This window comes from Aulostomus chinensis, chromosome 7 (assembly GCF_037954235.1).
Source record: "Aulostomus chinensis isolate RoL2024-O1b breed Wild chromosome 7, RoL_Achi_v1.0, whole genome shotgun sequence".
Taxonomy (NCBI): Eukaryota; Metazoa; Chordata; class Actinopteri; order Syngnathiformes; family Aulostomidae; genus Aulostomus; species Aulostomus chinensis.
Genome location: NC_141326.1, coordinates 9,742,119 through 9,764,708, shown reverse-complemented (window position 1 = coordinate 9,764,708; position 22,590 = coordinate 9,742,119). Strand labels below are relative to the sequence as shown.

Here is a 22,590-nt window from a genome sequence, read left to right as displayed (position 1 = left end):
TGCTTTCATGGAACGAAAAAAAGAGAAAGAAAACTAAACAGAGGGCAAAATCAAAGAACTCGGCTGCTGGCTACCTGCTTTAGCACAATGCAATGTAAAATAAGTGACATGTTTAAGCGATAATGTGACAGAATTGAAGAAGCAAGAGAAAAAGATAGCAAAATTAGACCCACAGAAGATTCAGACTCAGAGCCACTCATTGATGAGAGTGAGTTCCAGGGAGAGACTGTCTCTGTGGAGTCTGCTAGTGAGAGCCTACAAGAGGATGTCTCAGGATCATCAGAAGCAAGCACAGGTAATAAATACATACATACATACATACATTAATAATAATAATAATGATAATAATAATAATAATAATAATAATATCATAATCATACTAACCATCATATATATATATATATATATATATATATATATTTTGTGTGTGTGTGTGTGTGTGTGTGTAGAGGGAAGGAAAAGATTAAAAGGGGAGCAAGTGATGACTAGGATGACGTAAATATTATAAAGAAAATTATGTTATGTCATAATGTTATCAGTAATGTGTCATTTCTTTCTTTGTTGAAGTTACTATGTGTTTGCGGTTATAGTTTATTGTATATGTTCCATACAGTGACATTGATCTCATCATATCTTGTCTTGACTTAGGTGATGCTGTTAGCCCCATGGCCACTGCTTATCCTTCTGGGTGGTGGGGAGGGTGCTATGGGGGCTGCCGTTGTGTAGGGAATAGACACCCGAAAACTGTAATAAAAATCACCCAAAACCAATTAAAAACCGTAAAACTTCGTCGGCCGTTTTTTTTTTTTTTTTTTTAACGCATGCCAAAAGGGCGTACAGTTCTGGCAAGACTTTTAAGCCACTTTCACCCCTGCATATAACACACACAATGCATGACATAATAGACATGATCAAAGTAAAAAAAAAACTCAAAATACTGCATTGTTGTTATATGCCTCTGTGTGACTGACTGCGACCTTAGCCTTTGACCACCAAAATATTTTCATGTGATTGAGTTCCAGTGGATGTTTGAGAATTTCCTCAAGCAGTTCCTGATCGTCGTCGTCCGCTTATCCGGTTGGTCCGGGTCACGGGGGCAGCAGCCTCAGCCAGGAAGCCCAGACTGTCCTCTCCCCAGCCACGTCCCCCAGCTCTTCCGGGGGAATCCCGGGGCATTCCCAGGCCAGCCGAGAGATATATTCCTTCCAGCGTGTCCTGGGTCGGCCTCAAGGCCTCTTCCCGGTTGGACATGCCTGGAACAACACCCGAGGGAGGCGTCCAGGAGGCATCCTCACCAGATGCCTGAACCACCTCAACTGACTCCTCTCGACAGTTCCTGATATTTGCCTTAATGTGAAGGGATGGATATCATGAATATATGAGGTGACTGTGACCTTGAAGACTACAAGTTCAACTTGGATCCCTGAGGACATTTGAAGAAATATCTTGATCTTGAGACATCATTTTATTGAGAATGGATAATACTGAAACACATACACAGTCAATGTAAAAAAAAAATGGACGCATCCAGCCTATATGTTTATGAACTACTACGAATACTTTTTGCTATTTCTGACTTCAGCTTAAAGTTGTCTGACCATGTAAAAACCCTATTACTGTTAACATGAGCTGATCAAGAAAATCCATTTTAGGGTCCAAATAAAGTGAATGTTTAAGCAAGAATATATCAGTAGGATTGAAATCATGATCCTGCTGCAAAGGATTGCTTCAAATTGCAACGTATGGAAACAACCAAATTCCCCTTGACATCCTCACAATCTCAAATTTGGTTTCATGTGTTTCATTTGTTTACGCGTTTCATTTGAAACTGTGCTCTGGGTCCAGTTTATGCGCATGTGTGCATTTGCATCAAACTTATTTAATGATTTTCTTCTATTTTGAAATAAAGATGGATGAACACTCACGCATTGGTCCCCCCTCTAGAATGACTGCCTTGTCTGATACAATAGTTTATTATTCCAGATGTTGGGGATATAAATCTCAGAGGAACATTTCATTTTAAAGCTCAGTCTTAATTTTTTAATGTTCCCTAACAGAATAGTTCATTTGCTTAGGAAACAACATCTGCCACATCTTACACCACAATGGGGTGACAGGTGCTGTCTAACATTTCTGCTTTTATTTAGATAGTCAGGGCCATGTGTTTGCCCAGTTTATACACTGGTTTGGTTGAGAAAAGGAGCCAGATTGCTGGTTCGGTGTATGGTAGGGAATAGTTATATTATCTGTATCGTAGCAGTTTATGGCTTTAGTTAGCACTGAGCTGTCCAGTAGAATTGCCTGTCAACAATTACAATTACTACAAATACATTATCAACTTGCTTTTCATATCACTATGATTTTAGCAATAAACATATCTTTTTTTTAGTTTATATTCACATGTTTACTCTAGATTTTCCTCTTGTGGAAATCAAAATCCATAATCATTTTTGACCAGGACCTTTCCTTCAGCTCCCACATAAAGCATGTGACTAGGACCGCCTTCTTCCATCTGCGAAGTATCGCTAAGATTAGGAATATCCTTTCCCAGAGTGATGCTGAAAAACTGGTGCATGCATTTATCACTTCTCGGCTGGACTACTGCAACTCTCTCTTGTCAGGATGTCCTAAATACTCTCTAAAGAGTCTCCAGCTGGTCCAGAACGCTGCAGCGAGGGTTTTGACGGGAGTTAAGAAGAGAGAACACATCTCTCCCACTTTAGCTTCTCTCCACTGGCTTCCTGTAGGATCTAGAATCGACTTCAAAGTCCTTCTGCTAACTTATAAGGCTCTCAATGATAAAGCTCCATCCTATTTGAAAGAGCTCATTAGTCCCTACTGTCCGACCAGAGCACTCTGCTCCCAGAATGCAGGTCTTTTAGTGACTCCCAGTATCAATACAAACAGACTGGGAGGTAGAGCTTTTAGTTACCGGGCTCCTTTACTGTGGAACCAGCTCTCTCCATGGGTCAGAGAGGCAGACACTTTAACTACGTTTAAGTCCAGGCTTAAGACCTTCCTCTATGACAGAGCCTTCAGTTAGGACTGGTTCAGGTAGCTCTGAACCATTGATAGCTATGCTGCAATAGGCTTAGACTGCTGGGGGACACATCAGGTTACATGGAGCCCTTCCCTCCTCTCCTCTCCTCTCCCCCTCTCTCCTCCTCTCCTCCCTGCACATTTTTGGAACTGTCATTACCATTACTTGTTGCACTTTGTAGTTTGGCCTTGGTGTCTCGCAGTCTCTCTGTGTTTCCACAGATCCACCAGAGCCCCAACCGCCGCCTGCATCGCCCCCCCCCCCCCCCCCCCCTTATTCCCTACTGTTACACCGGCCTGCGCTCCCCTTCCATGAACCAGTCTGCCATCCAGTCCCCCATCAAGCTGGCTTGCTCTCCCTGCCTCCCCTACCAGAAGCTTCCTTCTTCAGCTGTTATTAACATTTCCGTGTTTCCCACATTTTGTATTGTAAACTGTTTTCTTGTCTGTAACAACATCTACTGCACGTCTGTCCATCCTGGGTGAGGGATCCTCCTCTGTTGCTCACCCTGAGGTTTCTCAGATTTTTCCCTGTTAAAAGGGTTTTCTATGGAGTTTTTCCTCAGTCGATGTGAGAGTCTAAGGGCAGAGGATGTTGTTATGATGCCATGTGAAGCCCTTTGAGACAAACTGTTTGTGAAAACGGGCTCTACAAATAAAATTGCCTTGCCTTGCCTTGCCTATATGTCCACACAGAAAGGTGAAAGATTCCTTTTAGGCAGATTTCCATTTGTACATTCATACCATGTTGGTACACTCCTTAAGAGGCCAAACAAACCACCTGCTGCTTAGATCGAGTCTGATCTCTGCGCCTCTCAAATCCAAGCACACCTATCCATACTGCCTGCTTGGTGGTTATTCTTGGTGCAGAAGCCAAGGAGGTTATCATCACATGCCTTTTGTTGGGACAGGTCCATTGGCAAAACTCTACTGAGGGCCTTGTTTCACACTACATTCTCTTCCTTGCAGGACACAAGTGATTAATGTACTATCACATTGCAGTAGTCATCGTGGTGGCTGCTCAATCGTACCACATTTGTTACGTCTGTACTTTATTAGGAAGGATGTTTTTTTCGGTCGTATGCTTAATATGAGACTTGAGTTGATCGGATGCCCAACAGGAAGTTGCTTAACAAGAGTATTGTTTGTTATCGTGAAACGGTCATTCCTGTCACTGCTAGTTGTAATCGCTGCTGCCAAAACTCACAATGCGGTGACGCCGCCATTGAATAGCTCCTGTGCAGATCTAGGTCTCTATCTTTTCACCTGTTCACAAACACTTGCCAGCTAGAGGTATAAGCCCTTGAGTTGGAAGGAGCATATGCAGTATGAATTGTTAAAACCCACCATCCCAGAATAAGACAAGAGAGGATGACACCTGCTAACAGTCGCCATGTCTGTTCTGCACTTTGAATTGCTTATGAAAATACATAAATAAAACAAAACAAACAAAAAAAACCCTCCTGATTTCCAACTAAAAACAACAACAACCAAAAACTTTTAAACAAGTAAGTACGTAAATACGTACATTGTGATTTATACATCATAAGAAGTTGTCAGCTCCCTCAAGAGAGTGCCCTGGAGTCACTAGGTCCTTTTAATAAAATCTGCCTGTTGACGAAGCCTCTTTCTTTATGCAGATGAATAAGACCTATCTGAGTGTTTGGAACTTGGTTGTCTGAAAACATGCTGGAGGTTCATCTGGGGAAAACTGAGGCCATTCTTTGTAGAACTAAACTTGGTAAGATCCCAGAGATGAAAATTGAATAATTTAGTTGGTAATGGTGTAGTGTACTAGCCCCCCTTTTCCTTCATCACATTTCTCAGGATGTCTGGAGTGACCCCCTTACTGACACTTAGTTCTGAAAGAGGAGCAGAACAATCCCCTCTTGGCCTTTTTAACGATAATTCACCACTTAAATCAACCAAGATCTTTTGCTTCCCCGCTATCAAGATGTGTACCAGTCAACCACTCATCATCTCCTGTTCATTCTGACCCAGGAACTCATAATTTTAGTCAGAAAGGTATGCCAAAAAATGGGGGTTCTCACCTCCTGTAACTTCCACCCCTGAAAGGTGCCATAAACATTCATCTGGCAAGAAAACCCAGGACCACAAAATTAAAGGAGCATTTCCTGACCATGATAAGACTGTTGTCTCTCCCTGAGTGTATGTGTGCTTAAAGATTCCAGTATTCCAACTGTTTAAATCAATAAGAGTGTTCATGTGGTTGAGGTGTTCTGTGTCCTCACTAAACGAAGTTCTGTGTATCCAATGATGTCACCTCGTAACTGAAGTCTATCACAGAGTCCCTCATTTAACACACACACAGACATGCACCCAAATACACTCAGTCGTATACACACACACACACACACACACACACACACACTAATGTGTGTGGACATGATGTTAAGAATATTTCACTGTCTGTAGTTGTGAAGTTCCTTGCTTGTCACTATTATTGTCACAACTCTGAGCAATCTTATTCTCTAGATGATCTGTGTGATAAATGACTGCTCTCTGTTTAGCCAGTTTAATACGGTAATTGAGGATGTCAAAGAGTGCTGATTGGCCAGTGGCCCCACACAGGCCAAAGGTCACTCCCCGAGGCAGACAAGTTTACTAAAATAGTCGTGACACTATCCGTTGCATTTGGGTTCGGGGCTCTCTTCCGCGCTTCTTCCCGTTTGCTTACCTTCTTCATCCAGTGAATCTCAGTGGGAGCCACGGTTGATGAAGTGGAGGCTTCCGTCCCCCTATCAGTTTGTTGGAGAGGTATCGTACATTGATGGGAGCAATCCAGCATACGTTAGTCGATTCCGTTGGTTGTCGCAATAACAAAGATCAGTGCTGCATCTATTCAGGCCTCGACTCCTTTCTCACTGTCAACTCTACTAGACTCCGTAGAGCTTGGTCAGCCTCCGTTCAGTTGTCTCCGTTTGTTTGTAGGTCATTATCGTTCATCCTGAACAACTTTTTACCAGCTACCTTTGCCGTCAACAAAAACTATCTCATGACACTTCACAACTTTACAAGCGGTAAGGTCTCACACCGCACTCCTTCAATGAATGAATGATACACTGGCCAGGACTTGTCTCCATGCCAACGATACAGAGAGCCTGTTACTGGGTCACTCAGAATTCACTACCGCAAGTGCAAGGTTTATTAGGGCCTGATCCTGAAGGTACTTCAGCCGAAGACCCTATTATGTTTTTATTATTTTATTTTTATTTTTATTATTTTGTTTTTAATCAGTTTGTACTTTTGTTGTTGGTTTGAATGATAAGGTTATTTTGTTTTGAATATTGCAGTATTATTGCACGTGGCCTGACCAACTGTTAGCAAAGTCTGTAATATGTTGACAGTCACAATTATGAGACCAACAAGAAAGTGTTACTGCCACATAGCTGTTCCTCTCTGTCTCAGTGTTGTGGTCAAGTCAGTTGTTTTACTTGATATAATGTTGCAGCAGTGCGGTACTCTCCCCATTCTCCACATCTCTCCTCAACTGTCCCCAGTAGAAACTCTGCCGGAGTCGACGAAGGGTTTTCGAGACCCCAAAATGTCCTGCTCCAGTTGTGCCGTGAGAGGCTTTTAGCACCAACTCTCTCAGAGGCCTGGGGACTACTACCTGCCACCTCTCTTCTCCTGTGGCTGGCTCTCTCCAGGCTCTCTGAAGCACTCCATCCTTCACTTGAAGAGCCTCAAAATTCACCACCAGTCCTTTGGTGGCAGGTCCACTCTGTTAAGTCCACAACCTGTTTCCATCAAGCTCTTCTTCCCGAACCTCTCTCTTTTCACAGTATCGGCAGCCATCAGAAGCACAGGGGTGTTGAGACATGGCGTCAGCGTTGGTATGGCGAGCTCCAGCCCTGTACTCCACTTTAAAGACATACAGGGCCAATTCTTCTAGCCAGCGTGCAATCTGCCCCTCTGGCTCCTTGAAGGACATTAACCATTGGAGGGTTGCATGGTCAGTTTGGACTGGGAAAGGAAGGCCGCAGAGGTAGTACCTGAAGTGCTTTATTGTTCTCACAATAGTTCTCTGCGTGTCACACAGTAGCGTCGTTCAGCTTTGTTGAAAGTTTTACTGAAGTACGCTATTACCCTCTCCCCCTCTGGTCCCACCTGGCTCAGCACCGCGCCCATCCCAACATCATCGGCGTCCATATCCAGTACAAATGGCAAGTTGGGGTCGGGGGGGTGAGGATGGGAGACTCTGTCAGGGCCTTTTTCAAAGAGCTGAAGGCTTGATCACAATCAGAAGTCAAGACAAAATCACAGTCTTTCTGTTGCAGGCGGAACAGAGGTGCAGCTATACAAGAGAAGCCACGCACAAACCTCCTGTAGTAGGATGCCAGCCCAAGGAAGCTTTTCAGCTCTTTCCCATTTGCGGGGACTGGCCACTCCTTCACTTCCTGCACTTTCTCCTCCAATGTGCTGATGCCCTCCTCCCCCACTCTGTGGCCCAGAAACTCCAGTTCTTTTCTCATGAAGCAGCACTTGTCTGGGTGTAGCTTCAGTCCTGCTGCTGCTATTCTCTGTAGAACTTGCCGAAGGGGCCCTAAAGCTGTCTGAAAGGAGTTGCCGTGGACCAGGATGTCGTCCAGGTATACCAAACATTCCTGCCGGGGTATGTCTGCTAACACCTTTTCCATTAGCCGTTCAAAGGTGGCTGGGGCGTTGCATAGGCACCTGTCAATAACCACCTCCTCTTTGACTTTCGGACGGGTCCTGGTCCGTTCTCGCTGCGCCGCCATAACGTTACAGACTGTAGCAGGTAGCCGAGTTCAACTAGCTGCTAATGGTGAGTAACCGGGGAAGCTCCGGTGTTTTAACTTCTGACACCAAATGTAGCTTGTTTTGTTCAATAACAAAACAACAGATCAGCACTGCACCGTTTATTTATCTTAACAGGATGGGTTACTGTTAGACTGAACTCACAGATACTGCATGTGCTGCTGCTCGCTCCTCTCAACTCTCCCATCCTCGCGCACGCGCACTCACACACACACTTCCCTGCCCCTCCCCTACTCATGCACTCTTAACCTGTGGCCACTAACAAAACACTTAACAGTATAAGAACATTAACAGGGTCGCTACAATACTGTATTTTCATAAAGTGTTAATTTCCTCAAACTTAAACCACAATAGTGACCATTAAATGAAAGGTAATGAGAATAAATTGTTTAGATCACAATGTTTTGTAAATATTGCAGCATTTTGGCGTTAAAGGTATTAAAACATCTGGGTCTGCTTAAGTGTCTAGCTTGGACTTTTATGCAGAGAGAGAGTCTCAATCCTGTGTGGTGCCTGACCTGAATTCTCACACTCCTACAACAGCGGTATAAGTGGGACACATTAGCATTTCCACTATTTCTTTGAAGCTCTGATGTAATTAATTTAGAAAATGGGCGGTGGGGGTGGTAGTGATCTATTGACCACTTAAGGGAAAATATATGTATCCTTCTAATAAGTAATTAGCACAAGGAGAAAATAAATAAGTATTTATTCTGCCTACACAGGAGTTTTAACAATAGTTTCTCTGATTGTGGTGTGCTAGGGAATTGTAATTGCAGCAAAGGGCCTCATACATAACAGGCCTAAAAAAATCTGAAGATCAGGGGATTGATATCAGACGAAAAAGATATCTGTTTAGTTATAGCTTCTTTTATGACATCATTGGTACTGTAGATCATGCCCACCAATGGGAAAAAAGGCAAACCAATACAAACAAACCAGCTTAGGAAAACAGAATACATCTCATCTATCAATTTGATTGGACCTCTGTGAATTGTGCGAGTGTGTATGCCCACCTGGTCCTCTTATGAGTTCATGAATTATGACCTTATGTAACTCCAACCTGTGCCAGCCAGTTAAGTTTTCCTTAATAAGCCTTTGAAATACTCACAGTTAGGTGTCTTGATTTGATGGTGAGAAGTATCATCAACCTTAGAAAATAGACAGGTGAAATACAGATAGTCGACCAATAAATGGCAAAAGGAATTTATCTTTTTTATTGATAATATGTAGTCTCATATCATTCTCATAATAAAGACATTTTAAGACATTCATCATGCACTCTGCTTGCATTCTGTCCAACATCGTCTGTCCATCTCTCTGTGCATTGTTCTGCTTTGCAAAGTGTGCTCATTAGTCTGTGCTCTGCTTGTCTCTCTGAAGGTCCCACCAATCTTTCTGCAGCTTTTTCACACCTGCTCTTTAGCTCCGCCTATTCGCCTACTTCCTCATCATTCCCCATCACAAGTCTGCCTGCTGATGCTACCCGCCTGTCTCTTCATTAGTCATTCCAGTGCAGCAGCAGTTCTCAACCTTTTTGACACAAGACCCACCAGAATAATCAAGTTCTTAACCCCCCCCCCCGCTTCTACACTTTTTTGCATACTTACTGAATAGGAGTTTCAATTTCATTTTGTATTTTTGGTTTATTTCAATAACTCCACCGTCACAGTCATCACGTGCACTTCAGACCTAAAAGAACAGAAAGGTAAAGGAATACATTCCTATGAGGGAACTTAGCCTGTTGAAATGTAAATATAATAATAGCTTACAGTTTCTCCTAAATACTCACAAAAAGTTTCAAGTGACACAATTTGACCTCCATTTAAAAAAAAAAAAAAAAGGCAAACCTGGAGTTAGAAGGATCCCCCAAAACAGGACTTTAACAGATGAGAAATGTTTCTTGGCTGCAGGGGAATTGCAGGCTGTAGATGCTTAAGAAAATTTCTACTATCATGTTCTAAAACAAGCCTTTGGCAACTTGACGAGCTGAGACAATTGCCCAAGCCAATATGAGTCAAGCTACGATGGACCATCTGGCACCACTGTAATGTTCTTTTTTATTCTGACTCTTCAGTCTAAACTGGACCTTTAGTCAGCCAAATACCCAGACTATTACCATTTACCCCAGAGTTGCCAGCCACCACCAGAGATTTCTTTTGTTCTGAACTGACCCTTGAGGATGCAACAGGCTATGTAAAGTCTTATCAAATTTTAGTCTCTTTCAAAGATGGAGATGTGTTTCTTTTTTCCATTTTATTGTTGGCTTTGAAAGTCAAGTTACACAACAATCAACAAGTTTATAATTACAATTCATCACAATAATTACTGTCTGGTGGCCATAAATGTAAAGCGAGTAGGCGTGTTTGGTAAACATCTCATGTGCATGGTAGACATACTTAGAGCAAAAGAATCTTTCAGCAATATGTAGAGTTTTTCTTTTCTCAAATAAGAAAAAAGTACATCAAATTCATGACACATTTCTAAATTCCATAAGTTTTCTTATCATGATGAATCCCATTTCCCTCAGAAGTGCCAGTTATTCCAATCTCTTAAACCTGCAAAAGAGTGCAGAGTACCCCTTCCAATTGTACTGCACCTACTGTATAATTGCACCTACTGTATAACACAGAGGAACTCAGCATCTAAATCAATGCAGCAGATCAAACACTACATCTTTTTTTAACTCCATCTATTTGTCTCCTCATATTTCTTCCTTTCCAAAGTCTTTTCTTTGCCAAAACAATTCACAATACAACAAAGACCAATTTGAAATAATAATTAATGAAAAATAATACTTTTGAGTCACTCGCCTCAAATGACAGTGACATCACAACATTTAAAAAAAGAAATACAAGAGCATTTAAATCGACCAACAGACTTTGGGAGCCTTTGGTGTTCAGATTTACCCGAGTTTCCTGAGAAGTTATTCCTTCTAAAAGAAGTTTAGAAATTGCCCAAGTATGGACAGTCTTTCTACTTTAATTACAACTTGAGACCCTTTACCCCCCCCCCCCAAAAAAAAAGAAAAAAAAACTAAATGTACTCCATTTAGCAATAAATGAGGGTAATAAAAGTGTCTACGCTTAAATGATGATAAATGCCTTCATTGGCTAGTCCATCAAGCACATCATTCAAGGTAACTATGCCCTAAATTAGACACTGGTAATAAAATGTTATTTGTGTGTGAAGAATACATGTTAATGCAAGATATAAATTCCTCTGTAGTGAGACTAGCTCACATTGTATTTGATGTTAAATATTTCCCTCCAAATATTGAAAATGTATTTTTCTCATTGTTCCTACAGTTGAATTTGTGAGCTTCAATGGGTAGGACGATAGAATATAAATATATAGAATGTAAATTTGCTGTGAGGTCATTCTGCATCAGTTTATAAGAGGCAGATCTATGAGCCTAATTTGTGATGTAAAAAGACTTTGTAGCTGGTTCAATAATCAGTTTATACAAGTATAATGTGGAATTCTGAAGCTTACCAGGCCCAAAATTGCTGGTGGGCTTTTTTGTGAAGTTGGATAAAACTTGTTTCCTGAAGTTCAACGTCAACATTTATCTTTTTTCTAAGAGAGTGCCCCCATGTGGCACTGCACATTGCCACGATTGACCATTTCTCTCTTGGTCTACTTTCTTTTTTCCTTGTTGAGCTTATGAAGGCAGACTGAAAAACAACAAACTCATCCATTAATTCAGGGGGAAAAAAAAAACAGATGGACAGGGCGTGACTCACTTTGTTTGTCCATCAACTGTATAAAGCTATGAGTATCCACATCAGTGTAAAAAGCAGGGAGTCTCTGCATATGTACGTATGCATGACTTTTCTAGATTACCTTTACGACCTCTCATCTGATGTCAGAAATGGCATGTGCAGTGCTGGTTCCTCATTTGAGGTCCTTTGGAGAGGTGGCTGATTCCTGGTTGCTGGTTGTCTGTCAGGTCACATTGTGATTGGATGGCTTATGGACAGCATTCTGAAATAAGAGACCAAAATAACTGAGATGACAGTCAAGACTCTGGATGGGCTTTGTGACATCATCACCACCTCTGATTAAAAGGTCACTGCACCAATTTAGTTCATTTGTCTTCTAACCGGATAATCAAGAATTGTTGTTTCCCCCTTTTCAGTTGAAGTATATTCTATGTAGGGGGATATCTGCTTCTAAAAGTTCAGTATATATGAAACATTTGATGTTTTATACTTTTATTCAAATGTTTTAAATGTATGATTACATTTTAATGAAAATATCAGTTCCGTTATTTATGGTGTGTTTTTGTGTTAGCAGTACAAATATGTTTTCCTCACTGCATTTGATTTTCTTGAAAACACAGTGTTGGTGTCTTACATTTTTCCCCCTTAAATCTATTTCCTGGATTAAATATTCATTGCATATGGTGTGCCTGGTAGTTAGGGACAGAGACGCCATCAGCCAGAGAAAATAAAAAGCATTATACACAGCTCCAGAGTCAAAGCAAGACTTTCTCCAAATCTTATTCTCAACACTTTGGTTTATTTAGTCTGCAGTCCAGAGTCAAAGCAATACTCATGATCGCTCCATTGGAGGTAAGGGAGATGAGGGACAGCAAGTTACAGAAACATGGATCTCATTCTCTCCACCTATTCCTTCTTTCTCTTTGGTTAAGAAAAATAAAATCCAATTCGAGGAGCACAATCATGTCTTTAAGGAAGACAGCCTATTTGTATTCTATGCTCCCACTGTGTCTCCTCACGTGTGACTGAGCGCAAGTTAACGAAAGGGAGTTAGCAAGGAGGGAGGAGAGAAGAAAGAGCGAGGGAGTGTATGAGAGAGGAAGGATGAATGTAATACGTTGCAGCAGGGAACTGTGACAGACCAGGCATTTATTTGAGCAGAGACTGCTGCTGTAGCAGGAAGGACGCAGCAGCAGCAGCAGCAGCAGCAGCAGCAGCAACAGCAGCAGCAGCACTCAGCACTGCTCAATCACTCAGTGTCTCCACCACAGCTGAAGACAAGGTGGATGCGAAGAGTCGGAGGTGCAGGGGATGCACACTGGGATAAACAAAACCTTTGAAATGCCACAAGATATATGATTTCTGGAATTCAGTTCTGCAGCATTGCCTTGCAGCACTTCAATTCCCTTTTCTTCCTGATATTCTTCTGTCCATCTATTACCATTTTCTCTGTCTTGATTTGAAGGGGTATTCATACCGAGGGAAAGCGTGGCTTGAATAAGAATCAGCGCCCATCTCTCTACAGGTCAGACTTTAGTACCAGCAGACGACTCAAGAGGCGATTCTGAGACCTCCTTTGTGATCTCCTGAGGATTTAACACAGCTCTGTATTTCATCCAGTGGAAAAGAAGTCACAGGAGTTATTGAGTTGAGATGCGCAAATGACAAGTTGAAGGCCTCAAATGTTCTTTCTTCATTTGCTTTATGCCTATTGATTGCATTTCTTGGGCCAACTTTGGGGGGAAACTAGGACAAAGAAAACAGAGGAGAAGTAATTTTGCCTTACTAGAAGACAAACGCATATTTTGCTTCAGGTCCACTCTTGGTGAATCCTCCAAAGGGACAAAGACTGTGATGTGAAATACACTGGTGAGTAATTTAAATTTACAACTTTAATGGATGCTGGACTTGAGATGTGCTGAATAGCATTGTCCATTTGCTGTGTTTATGTGGCTTCACAAAACGTCCTCTTCCGAATAAAATACTATTTGTTCAACGACATTGTTACTCTAGCAGCCCACTCTGCTTACATCTTTGACAAATTAACTTTTTAATTTGTTTGCTAAGCTACCGATCTTTCCTCTGAGTATTATCATACGACCAGTCAGAAGTGAAATTTTATCGTATTCTAACATCAGCATATGTAATTACTTTGGGTGTGAGAGCTTGTGTAAATCACCCTTCAGAGTTTCTGTGTGCAACTTCAAGAATTGCTTCTACACAAGAGTGGTGTAGTTGTACATGTCCATTCATTTGGTCACGATATAAGAGATGGAATTGTTTCTCAGGTGAGGCAGTTTGATGAACAGGTTGTATTTGCTGAAAAGGCACATTCCGCATTGTGTCTTACGAGCAGTATGAAAAAGGGATTGAGATCCGTGTCCAAACAAGGAGCTATTCCTGTGTGCTGATCTGCATGGTCTCACCCAGACTGTATCAACTGTAATTATGCCTCACTTTTATTTTCAGTGATAAACACACTGAGAATGAAGTGCACAATACATTATGGCCTGTGTCCTTATTCCTTACTGGAATATGGTGGTGGATGGTTTCTATTTATCACAATAACACTCCTCTGTCACTTAGGCCTGTTGAGATACGAGGGTGCATTGCATACATGCACACACACACACACACACACACACACACACACACACACACACACACACACACACACACAAAGTAGACTACACTTCTGTCTGTTTGTATGTGATCGGGGCCTGCGAGATACTGGACAACATGTCTTCTCCTTGGAAAGCATGTGCTGGCACACACAACCTTCCATTCCACTTGCGATTCTTCAAGCAGAGGTGATGATGAAAAGCTGGTAATTGCTGCTGATTAAATTTTAGAAGATGCATTCAGCCGTACATAATGAAATTATATGCGCCATCAAAAGCAGAACAAACACTCTTCAATTAGCTCAGTTGATAAAGTCCTTCAATCATGATGGAATCACTAGAAAGAGTGAGCAGAATTTTGTACATTCGCTCATCTTTCATTATGAGACAATGTGTCTTTGTAGGAAATGATACTGCTGGCCTTGACTGAATACATGAATGATATTGGTGGTGCAGCAAAATATTGCCTGTTATTTTCAGTTTGTGTTGTTCAGCCAACAGCTAGTATTTTTCTACATATGGCAAAACAATACACTGTTGCATAATATTGGTTCTATGTCCCTCTTGCAAAACCCAAACTGCACTAAACCAGTAACCCAATGGGGAACTGAGTGTGCCAGCATTGAACAATAGACTGTCAGCCATGCTTTTGAAGCTTAATCCAGCACAAATCCCACACCAAAAACATTAGTCTCAGTAACAAGCATATGTGCCATATATTATTGAGCAAGGAAAACAAAAGGAACAGCATCAAAAACAAGTGAGAAACAGGGGCACAATGGTGGACCTCTAGAGTGAGCTACAGCTGGCTTTTACCTAAATCTACTCATATGATGTGCAACTACAAACCAAGTACTTCGGATCCGTTTGCAATGACTGTTTCCATTCTTTCAATCATAGTCATGAAGTAACTTTTTTGTTAATTTGGTACTAACCAGCTATCATCAGAATAATGTAACTGAGTCATAAGATGCAGTTACATTTATTATAATGTGGTGACATCACTACAACAAATGTAGAAAACTAACGAGTGGTCAAATAAACACAAGTTGCAAACAAAACAATCAAATTGGTCTCTCATAAACCCTGCCAAGGCAGAGATTATCATTAGTTCATCTCATCTGTTCGTCTGTCTGTCAGCAGAATTATGCAAACACTGATTTTCCTGACAATTGGTTCAGGTTTACAGCTAGAAAAGATGCCATAACATTTTTTTTTGGGCAGATCCACTTTAAATGTGTTTAGGACTAAATGATGCAACTGCAGGCTTGCACAATGAGAAGATGTGAGGATGATGGATCTCATCAGGTAGTTTTGGAGAAGAAGCTGGGATGTGTATGTGTAGGAGATTAAAACTTCATTGGAGTCAGGTGGGCAACTTTCTGTGGTGTTGCAATGATCGGCCCACGACACCAGAGGGCTCATTGGCAACAAATGCCTTCCCTGATGCCCCCCACTCCCTGGCTATTATCCTGTTTCCCACCGCCTTTAAGTACTATTCTGGGGACCAGGATATCTCTGCTCTGTATCCAGTGAACCACAAGCTCACCTGTTTCGGGGGGGGGGGGGGGCTGCCTATTACATAATGCATTTACCATGCATTCAAATTTACATAATTATCAGTGTAAATAGGATTTTTGCTAAAGGTTCATGTAATTTTTCCCAACCCGGAATGCTCTCAGACAGCATATACCCTCATTGTGGAGGTTATGTTTATGTGGACGGAATATTAACATAGTATCATCAAAATGTCTTCATTAATCTTCTTCCCAATCACCAAAAATAGGTCTCTGGATCACTGATCCATAACATCTCTAGGGGCTTAATACCTATCTCTCTAATTAAAATAAAGCACTTAACTTAATTTCATCAAATTATGTACAAACTTTTCAAAATAATTCTATTGGATACAGACCTTATGATTGAGATCATTTGTTGAAACCATGTCAAATTTTTTTCAACTATTTCCCATTGACTCAAGAATTACATCAAACTCATCTTTGAGGTGTCTACTGGTAATAACTGTATCCTGTCACTGGTCTTCAGAATCTAGAATCTTCAATTTGAGCCAAATTGCCTCCAAAAGTTAATTGCTACTTTCTTGTAAAATGATCTGCTTACACCAAATTTGATTTAAATTTGTCTGTTAGTTTGTGAGCGTAAACTGTATGGCAGGGACCCCAAAACTCTAAAGAGAGATGACCTCCTCTCTTTTCGTCTCTGTATCTTGCTAATGGTATTGCCCATACATCTGTAGTTGGGAAGAGGTACACAAATGTTGAACAAAAAGCTCCCAAAGGCTCTGTCCAGCAAACGATCGAGATGAAGACTTTGGACCTTGTCACATAATACATGATATGGACGTTTAAAATAAGTTAAATTTACAAATGAAGTTTGATGACATCGCTTATAATGTTGATATGTATAAGCACTAATAATACATAAGATTTATTAAGAGTGAAAATGTTTAGCTACTTGATAACCAAAAAAATTGTGTTTTTTAATGAAGGCATCCATCAAGCCATCATAAGGCAACAGTTTTCTGCGGAATATATCAACTAATCCTGCAATGAAAATCCCATAGCCCTTGTATTTGCGTTTTAATACATTTTCAATACAACCAAACTAAAACTCTTCTTTGATTATGCATTTGGAGGGATACGTTAGTCAGAAAGCAATTCATTTATACTCACAGCAGTAACAGCTTCTGAAATTTCATCCTGTGATGATAGTAACTGCTCTCCTTGGAGTAAATAAACATTATGCCTGCTGCATTTTGTCAGGTCCAAAAACTCTTCAGATTCCCTTTCAGTCCTCATTGTGCAGGCACAGAGGTTTCACACATTGATAAACTTGCTCACTTTAAATCAAAACCAAATGAGACATGAAATCTTAACAGACAGGTCCTCGGAAACCAAGAAAAAGGTGTCTTCCCCAGCCATCCTTTGTGTCCACTGCCATCTAGAGCAGATATTTCAGAGCGTGGGCACAAGTCAGGTCTGCTCTAATTAGTATTCCATCATAATTACAAAGATTGCAGACTGGCAGCCCCATTTAAAAGAATGCAATGCTACAAGTAGATAATGAATGAACGGACGGGAAAATCACCCTATTAGTTATTGTTCGATCGCTTTTTCAGTACAGCTGAAAATAAAATGTAATCAAGAGAAATACAGCACAAGAAAAGAAAACAACAAGTGATATCTAAACTGTAGTGCTAGAATGTGATGTCGTTGAAATATGCAATGAATAGCATGACATGCTACAGCAAGCTTCCAAGTCAGCATCACACTGTTGTACCTCTCAGGCTGTCCTAACTCTTTCATAGAGAACACTAAAATCATGTAAATGTTGGCTGGCCTGGGTAGAACCTTCTTTAGCTAAAACCATAGCGAAGTGACATGTCTTTGTCTCTGCCCTGCTCTCCTGCTCGCTTCCCCCCAACTGGTCAAAGCAGAAGGTCGTCCCCATTGAGCCTGGGTCTGCTCGACGTTCCTGCCTGTTAAAAGGAATGTTTTCGTCGCCACTGTTGCAGGATGTGCTTGCTGATGGAGGATTGTTGGGTGTAAATTCATAGGAGTGTGGTACTGGACCTGCTCTACCTGTAAAGTGTCATGAGATAACTTTTGTTGTGATTTGGCGCTATACAAATAAAACTGACTTGACTTGACTTGACTTGACATGAATTGGATTATGATATTTTCAACTTTTGTGGTTCACCATGGTGTTGGTCCAGTGGTCAATGGCGTCGTCCATTGTTGATGGCTGACAGTCTTTAGCCATGGAACCCAGTAGCATACTACCAATGCGTTTTTTGTATTTCAGGAATTGGAAGAAAGAGTAAAAGACAGTTGCTTGTCATTAAATTACATGTCCATACCCTCTTTTTTTATTTTGTCATTAAACATGCTTGACTGGGTAAATCCAAGACGCTCAGTTACATCCGTTGCAGCAGTTATACTGAAGCTGTGTTTCTTCTCTGGTGGTTATTGTTTGTGTGTCTTTCAATCATTGGCGTTTTTTTTATAGCTGTTTACTGTTTTCCCAGTATAGCTAATGGGCAAACTTTGTCATGGCCCCATGTGTTTGTAAACTATTTATTTGTATCTATTTTCTAAAACTGGAAACAAAGACCTACATGAAACCAGCATTGGAGTCTGCATGTTCTCCCTGTTCCTGTGTGGATTCTCTCTGGTACTCCAGCTTCCTCCCACAGTCCAAAGACATCAAGAGGGGACGAGGCTGATTGATACTCTAAATTGACCGTAGGTATGAATGTGCGTGTGAATGTCTGTTTATCTCTATATGTTGGCCCTGTGATGGACTGGTGACCTGTCCAGGGTGAACCCCGCCTCTCGCCCATTGCTGCTGGGATAGGCTCCAGCCCCCCCGCGACCCTTAACAGGAATAAACGGAAGACAACGGATGGATGGACGGATGGAAACCAGCATTGGAATGAATATTAGACGGTTACCTAGCAGGGAGGTGAGTGCCTTTGCTGGAGAGTTTTCTGGGCTGAGTGAGATCACTGGAGGTTGCTATCAGAGTAAGTGGGAAGCAGCGGCAATTATAGGGGTGAGCTATGGTGAGCAAGTCTTCTCTGCAATGGGCCAGCTAAAACCCCACCCTCATGGCAAAAATATGGTATCATTGACCATTGAAGTCATCATTTGGCAGTTTAAGTAAGTTTAAAGTTTTTGGAAGTGTGGTCTGGTTGTTCAAGGCAGTGGACTGCTGATTAATTGAACTCTGCACGTGCTGGTTCCAATACTGCCTTTGTTTATCGTGGTTGATTCAAGAATGTGACCTGTAATGTCACAGATTTCCTGCTGATGAGTTTTTTCATGCCACAAAGTGTTTCACACATTTATTTCAAAGACATGTTGGCCATTAACTTTATGCTCTGGTCATAAAATGTTTCTTTCGAAGGTACAGTAGGTATACTAGTCACTATAACATCAGTGCACTCTTTAAGAATACTATACCAAGTAAGCAGAACTGAGTCAAGAAATGCGTGATGGTGTACAGTACATGCTGAAGCTCTGAAGATGAGTAGCAATGTAGTCCAATGCTCAAAATGTGGCTACTTAGGCTATACAACAGGAGTTCAAGACAGCTAGAATATTAAGATGTGCGTCATGGCTTGTTCACTCACAATTTTTCCAAGGTATAAATTGTACTGTTTATTTAGCAGAAAAAAACACACAAATAACATGCTTTGCATATTTTAAGGTCCAAAAGAAAAAAAAAAGGAGGATATTTTATGTTGAGCAAATGATTAGTGATAACATGGTCATTTCATGGTATGTTCCATTTTCTACCGGGTCGCAAGTCCATCGCAGGGCCCACACATATGACAGAAAACCTCTCATAGCCACACCTACAGTCAGTTTAGAGTATCAATCAGCCTCGTCCCCTTTTGCATGTCTTTGGATAGTGGGAGGAAGCTGGAGTAATCAAGGAGAACCCATGCAGGCACAGGGAGAACATGCTGACTCCATATGGAAAACTGGAGCTCAAACTTGGAACCTTATTGCGGTGAGGTGACAGTACTAACCACTGCACCACTGTGCTGCCCTACCCATTCCTGTTATGATGCTATGTAATTATGAATATTGTTTGTGTGGAAACAAAAGGATTCAATAATACACAGGAAGTTGGACAACGTTTTGGCTTTAAATTCTGAGAATGCAGATAATGTTGCGTTTCCACCTGAGAGTCTAATGTATTTCCTTATGGCAGTTGGTACCACAATGCCAGGGTGAAAGTACAAATAAATGTAGCCAACTCATTTTTGAAAATTTGCTGAGCAGAGTCAAGTACAGTGCTGGCACAGTGTGGTATACTCCAGCGAGAGGACTGGAGCTGGATAAATCTATTGTCAATGACAGGAATATATTATCAGCAGATGGAGTTGGGTCAGGCTTTCTTAGTGTCCAATCACATAAACCTCACTCATCTCCCTTAAAAGCAGCAATACATTACCAATTCAATAAGAGGAGTACGGGACTGTGTCTGTAAGAAATCCACTTAATGGGCAGACAGGTGCAAAGAACATAAACCAATAAGTGAACAAAACTCCGAGGACACCATCATATCCCTACTCAGGCTGGTACACATTATTGGTCTCAGGTGTTGCATCATTGTGCATCAGCTTTTTATAGTGGCTCTGAAGCTACATCAGAGTAATAAATTACTTTTTGACAAAGTTGTCTTACTCAAGGTAAAGGTGGAGAGAGGTGTAAAGCTGTGGGATCTGTACGAAAGAAATCATTGTAGAGTGCATGGTTGGGTTCAAACTTTAGGCAGCTGGTTCTGCAAAATCATGACATCCCATTATCGCAGGAGAAACCATCTTATCTGGCTTACAGTTATGCATTTGTTTTCTAAACCTCCAGTTGGACCAGTTAGCATCCTTTGAGGAGGTACGTGTGTGCAGCAGTGAGACTGTTTATTAAAAAACCGATTGGGGTAAGGTGTCAAGGGAATTGACGAAAAAATGTATGCTGACAAGATCAAATTCGATGACATTAACAAGCAAGTGCAAGTTGTTAATGCTTGTATTTGAGGCGAGCTGCAAAAAAAGAAGGACATGTAAGAGATTGTTGGTTGCATACGTGTTCAAAATGTATAGCCTACTTACTAGGGTTTTCATGGCAACATTGGTTTGTGTTGTAAATCACACAATTTAAACAAGATGTCCTCTTTCCATGTTCCCTTGTTACATGATAGACCACAAACACCATGCTTTGCAGCTGTAGGATCAGGATATTTGATCTGTTTGATGATATCTTGGATATGTTGCATCTGTAAACAGTTCTCATGTAGTGCCTGAGTGCTGTTTATCGTATGCTCTGCTAATGCTGTGTATCTGATCTGGAGCTTTCACTGTTCCTATTGAATTTAGTCACATAAACTGTGTTATATTATCTCACCGCAAATTCTGCACTAGAGTGGTGCCCTATAAATTATAACATCAGACTTTACTTTGTAATCAGTGATTAAATAATGTTTGATGAGGTGAGAAATTAATGTTATCTTTCATTCATTTGACCAAAATATGTTCCTGGTGTATCAAAGAACTGTAGGTACTTCTACTTACATGGCTGTTGACTCAGTTACAGTCGTCAATAGCAGCCTGTTTTGTCATTTGCAATGTTAAAAATTACCATAAATTGTGTGTGTGTGTGTGTGTGTGTGTGTGTGTGTGTGTGTGTGTGTGAGTGTGTATGTGTTTTTATAGCATGTGTTTTAAAACTCATCTCCAATATTAGGTCCATAATCTTAGTTTCTGGTACTTCTCTTCAAAGAACTAAAAGGCTCCTGTGGCCCATTGGCCCAGGAACTAAATTAAGACCTTAGTTCCACAGGTCAAAATGTCAGTTCTCCTGAAAGTTCCTGGTTCCTTGGAAAAATCCTTGTAATGGAAACAAAACTTAAATGAGTAATTATTGCGCAATTTGTATCCCTAAACCATTGTATTTCAATTAACGGCAGGGAAATATTTTATGATCAGGCACACACTCATTGATGGACAAAACCTAAAGAATGGTCATCCAGGTATACACGGTATATATGTATATATATACCATATATACCGTATATACCGTATATACCTGGATGACCATTCTTTAGGTTTTGTCCATCAATCTTAATATAGCAATAATTCCTTTTTTGTTAAACTCTGAGATATGAGTCGCATCAACTGAGGTTCATTGCTTGTTCATCTTTTATTAGGGTCAAACTGACAGCCAACAACCACCTGAAAGTAATGTAAGATATTGTAATGAGGCTTAGAAAGTCATTCATTTCTCAGTAGAGGACTGCTAACAGCTTGAAACATATGGAGGGAAAATCGTAAACCCGTGTTGCTGGCAATTCAGCAGTGGTTATTAAGGAACACCTGTTTGGCTGGCTGGCAAGGCGACTCAGGGTCCCGCAGAATAGCAGCAGGCTAATGAAGGTCTTCTCTGCTTAATTGTTTGGGCTATAAATAGCGATGGATTGAGGGATAGAGTGTGGTGCCGCTCTCATCCATTTTTTTTTTTTTTTTGTGCAATACAATGAATGCACGATTAGAGGTTTGTTGATTTGGGCTGTGAGCAGGGCAGAAGAGGCAATTGTGTAATTGCTAACATTTAGCAATTACAATGGAGTCATTAAGAGTAAACTGTAAAATTAAACTTTAGTGAAAGGACACTTGCATAGAATGAGGTTACTTTTTGAAATATGAGGGAGACTAATTCTCTCCAATAAACATATTCAGTGTGCTAAAGTACCCTATTATAACAGACACAATAGCTTTTGAAATAAAGTGAATAGCAGCTTTTAGATTGCAGTCAAGGCAGTGTAAAGATCTTTCTCATCAACCATTCAAATCTTGCCAAAGTAATTTCTTCTTG

General features: G+C 40.9%; 2 protein-coding genes across 3 annotated transcripts in view; one reads left to right on the top strand and one right to left on the bottom strand.

The window, feature by feature from the left end:
• Positions 1-1,041: 1,041 nt before the first annotated feature.
• On the bottom strand, positions 1,042-6,111 carry LOC147258462 (uncharacterized). Its single transcript, XM_086207621.1, has 2 exons — positions 5,738-6,111; positions 1,042-1,347 (listed from the first exon to the last, which is right to left on the bottom strand). Exons 1-2 carry the CDS (start codon positions 5,846-5,848, stop codon positions 1,042-1,044), a joined length of 417 nt encoding a protein of 138 aa, XP_086063747.1. The 5' UTR covers positions 5,849-6,111.
• Positions 6,112-12,751: 6,640 nt separating this feature from the next.
• The window catches only part of lrrc4ca (leucine rich repeat containing 4C, genome duplicate a), a 217,744-nt gene continuing 207,905 nt past the window's right edge, over positions 12,752-22,590 (top strand). For both annotated transcript variants that reach the window (XR_015116961.1, XM_086208324.1), the window contains exon 1: positions 12,752-13,436. The gene's annotated coding sequence lies outside the window, so the exon portion shown is untranslated. The remainder of the gene's footprint in view (positions 13,437-22,590) is intronic.

Bases quoted from the DNA above. Each gene is read 5' to 3' on its own strand.
- LOC147258462 (XM_086207621.1), bottom strand. From the start codon at position 5,848: ATGCTGGATTGCTCCCATCAATGTACGATACCTCTCCAACAAACTGAT. The intron at 1,348-5,737 runs GTAAGCAAACGG...CTTCACATTAAG, and splicing joins AGATTCACTGGATGAAGAAG to GCAAATATCAGGAACTGTCG.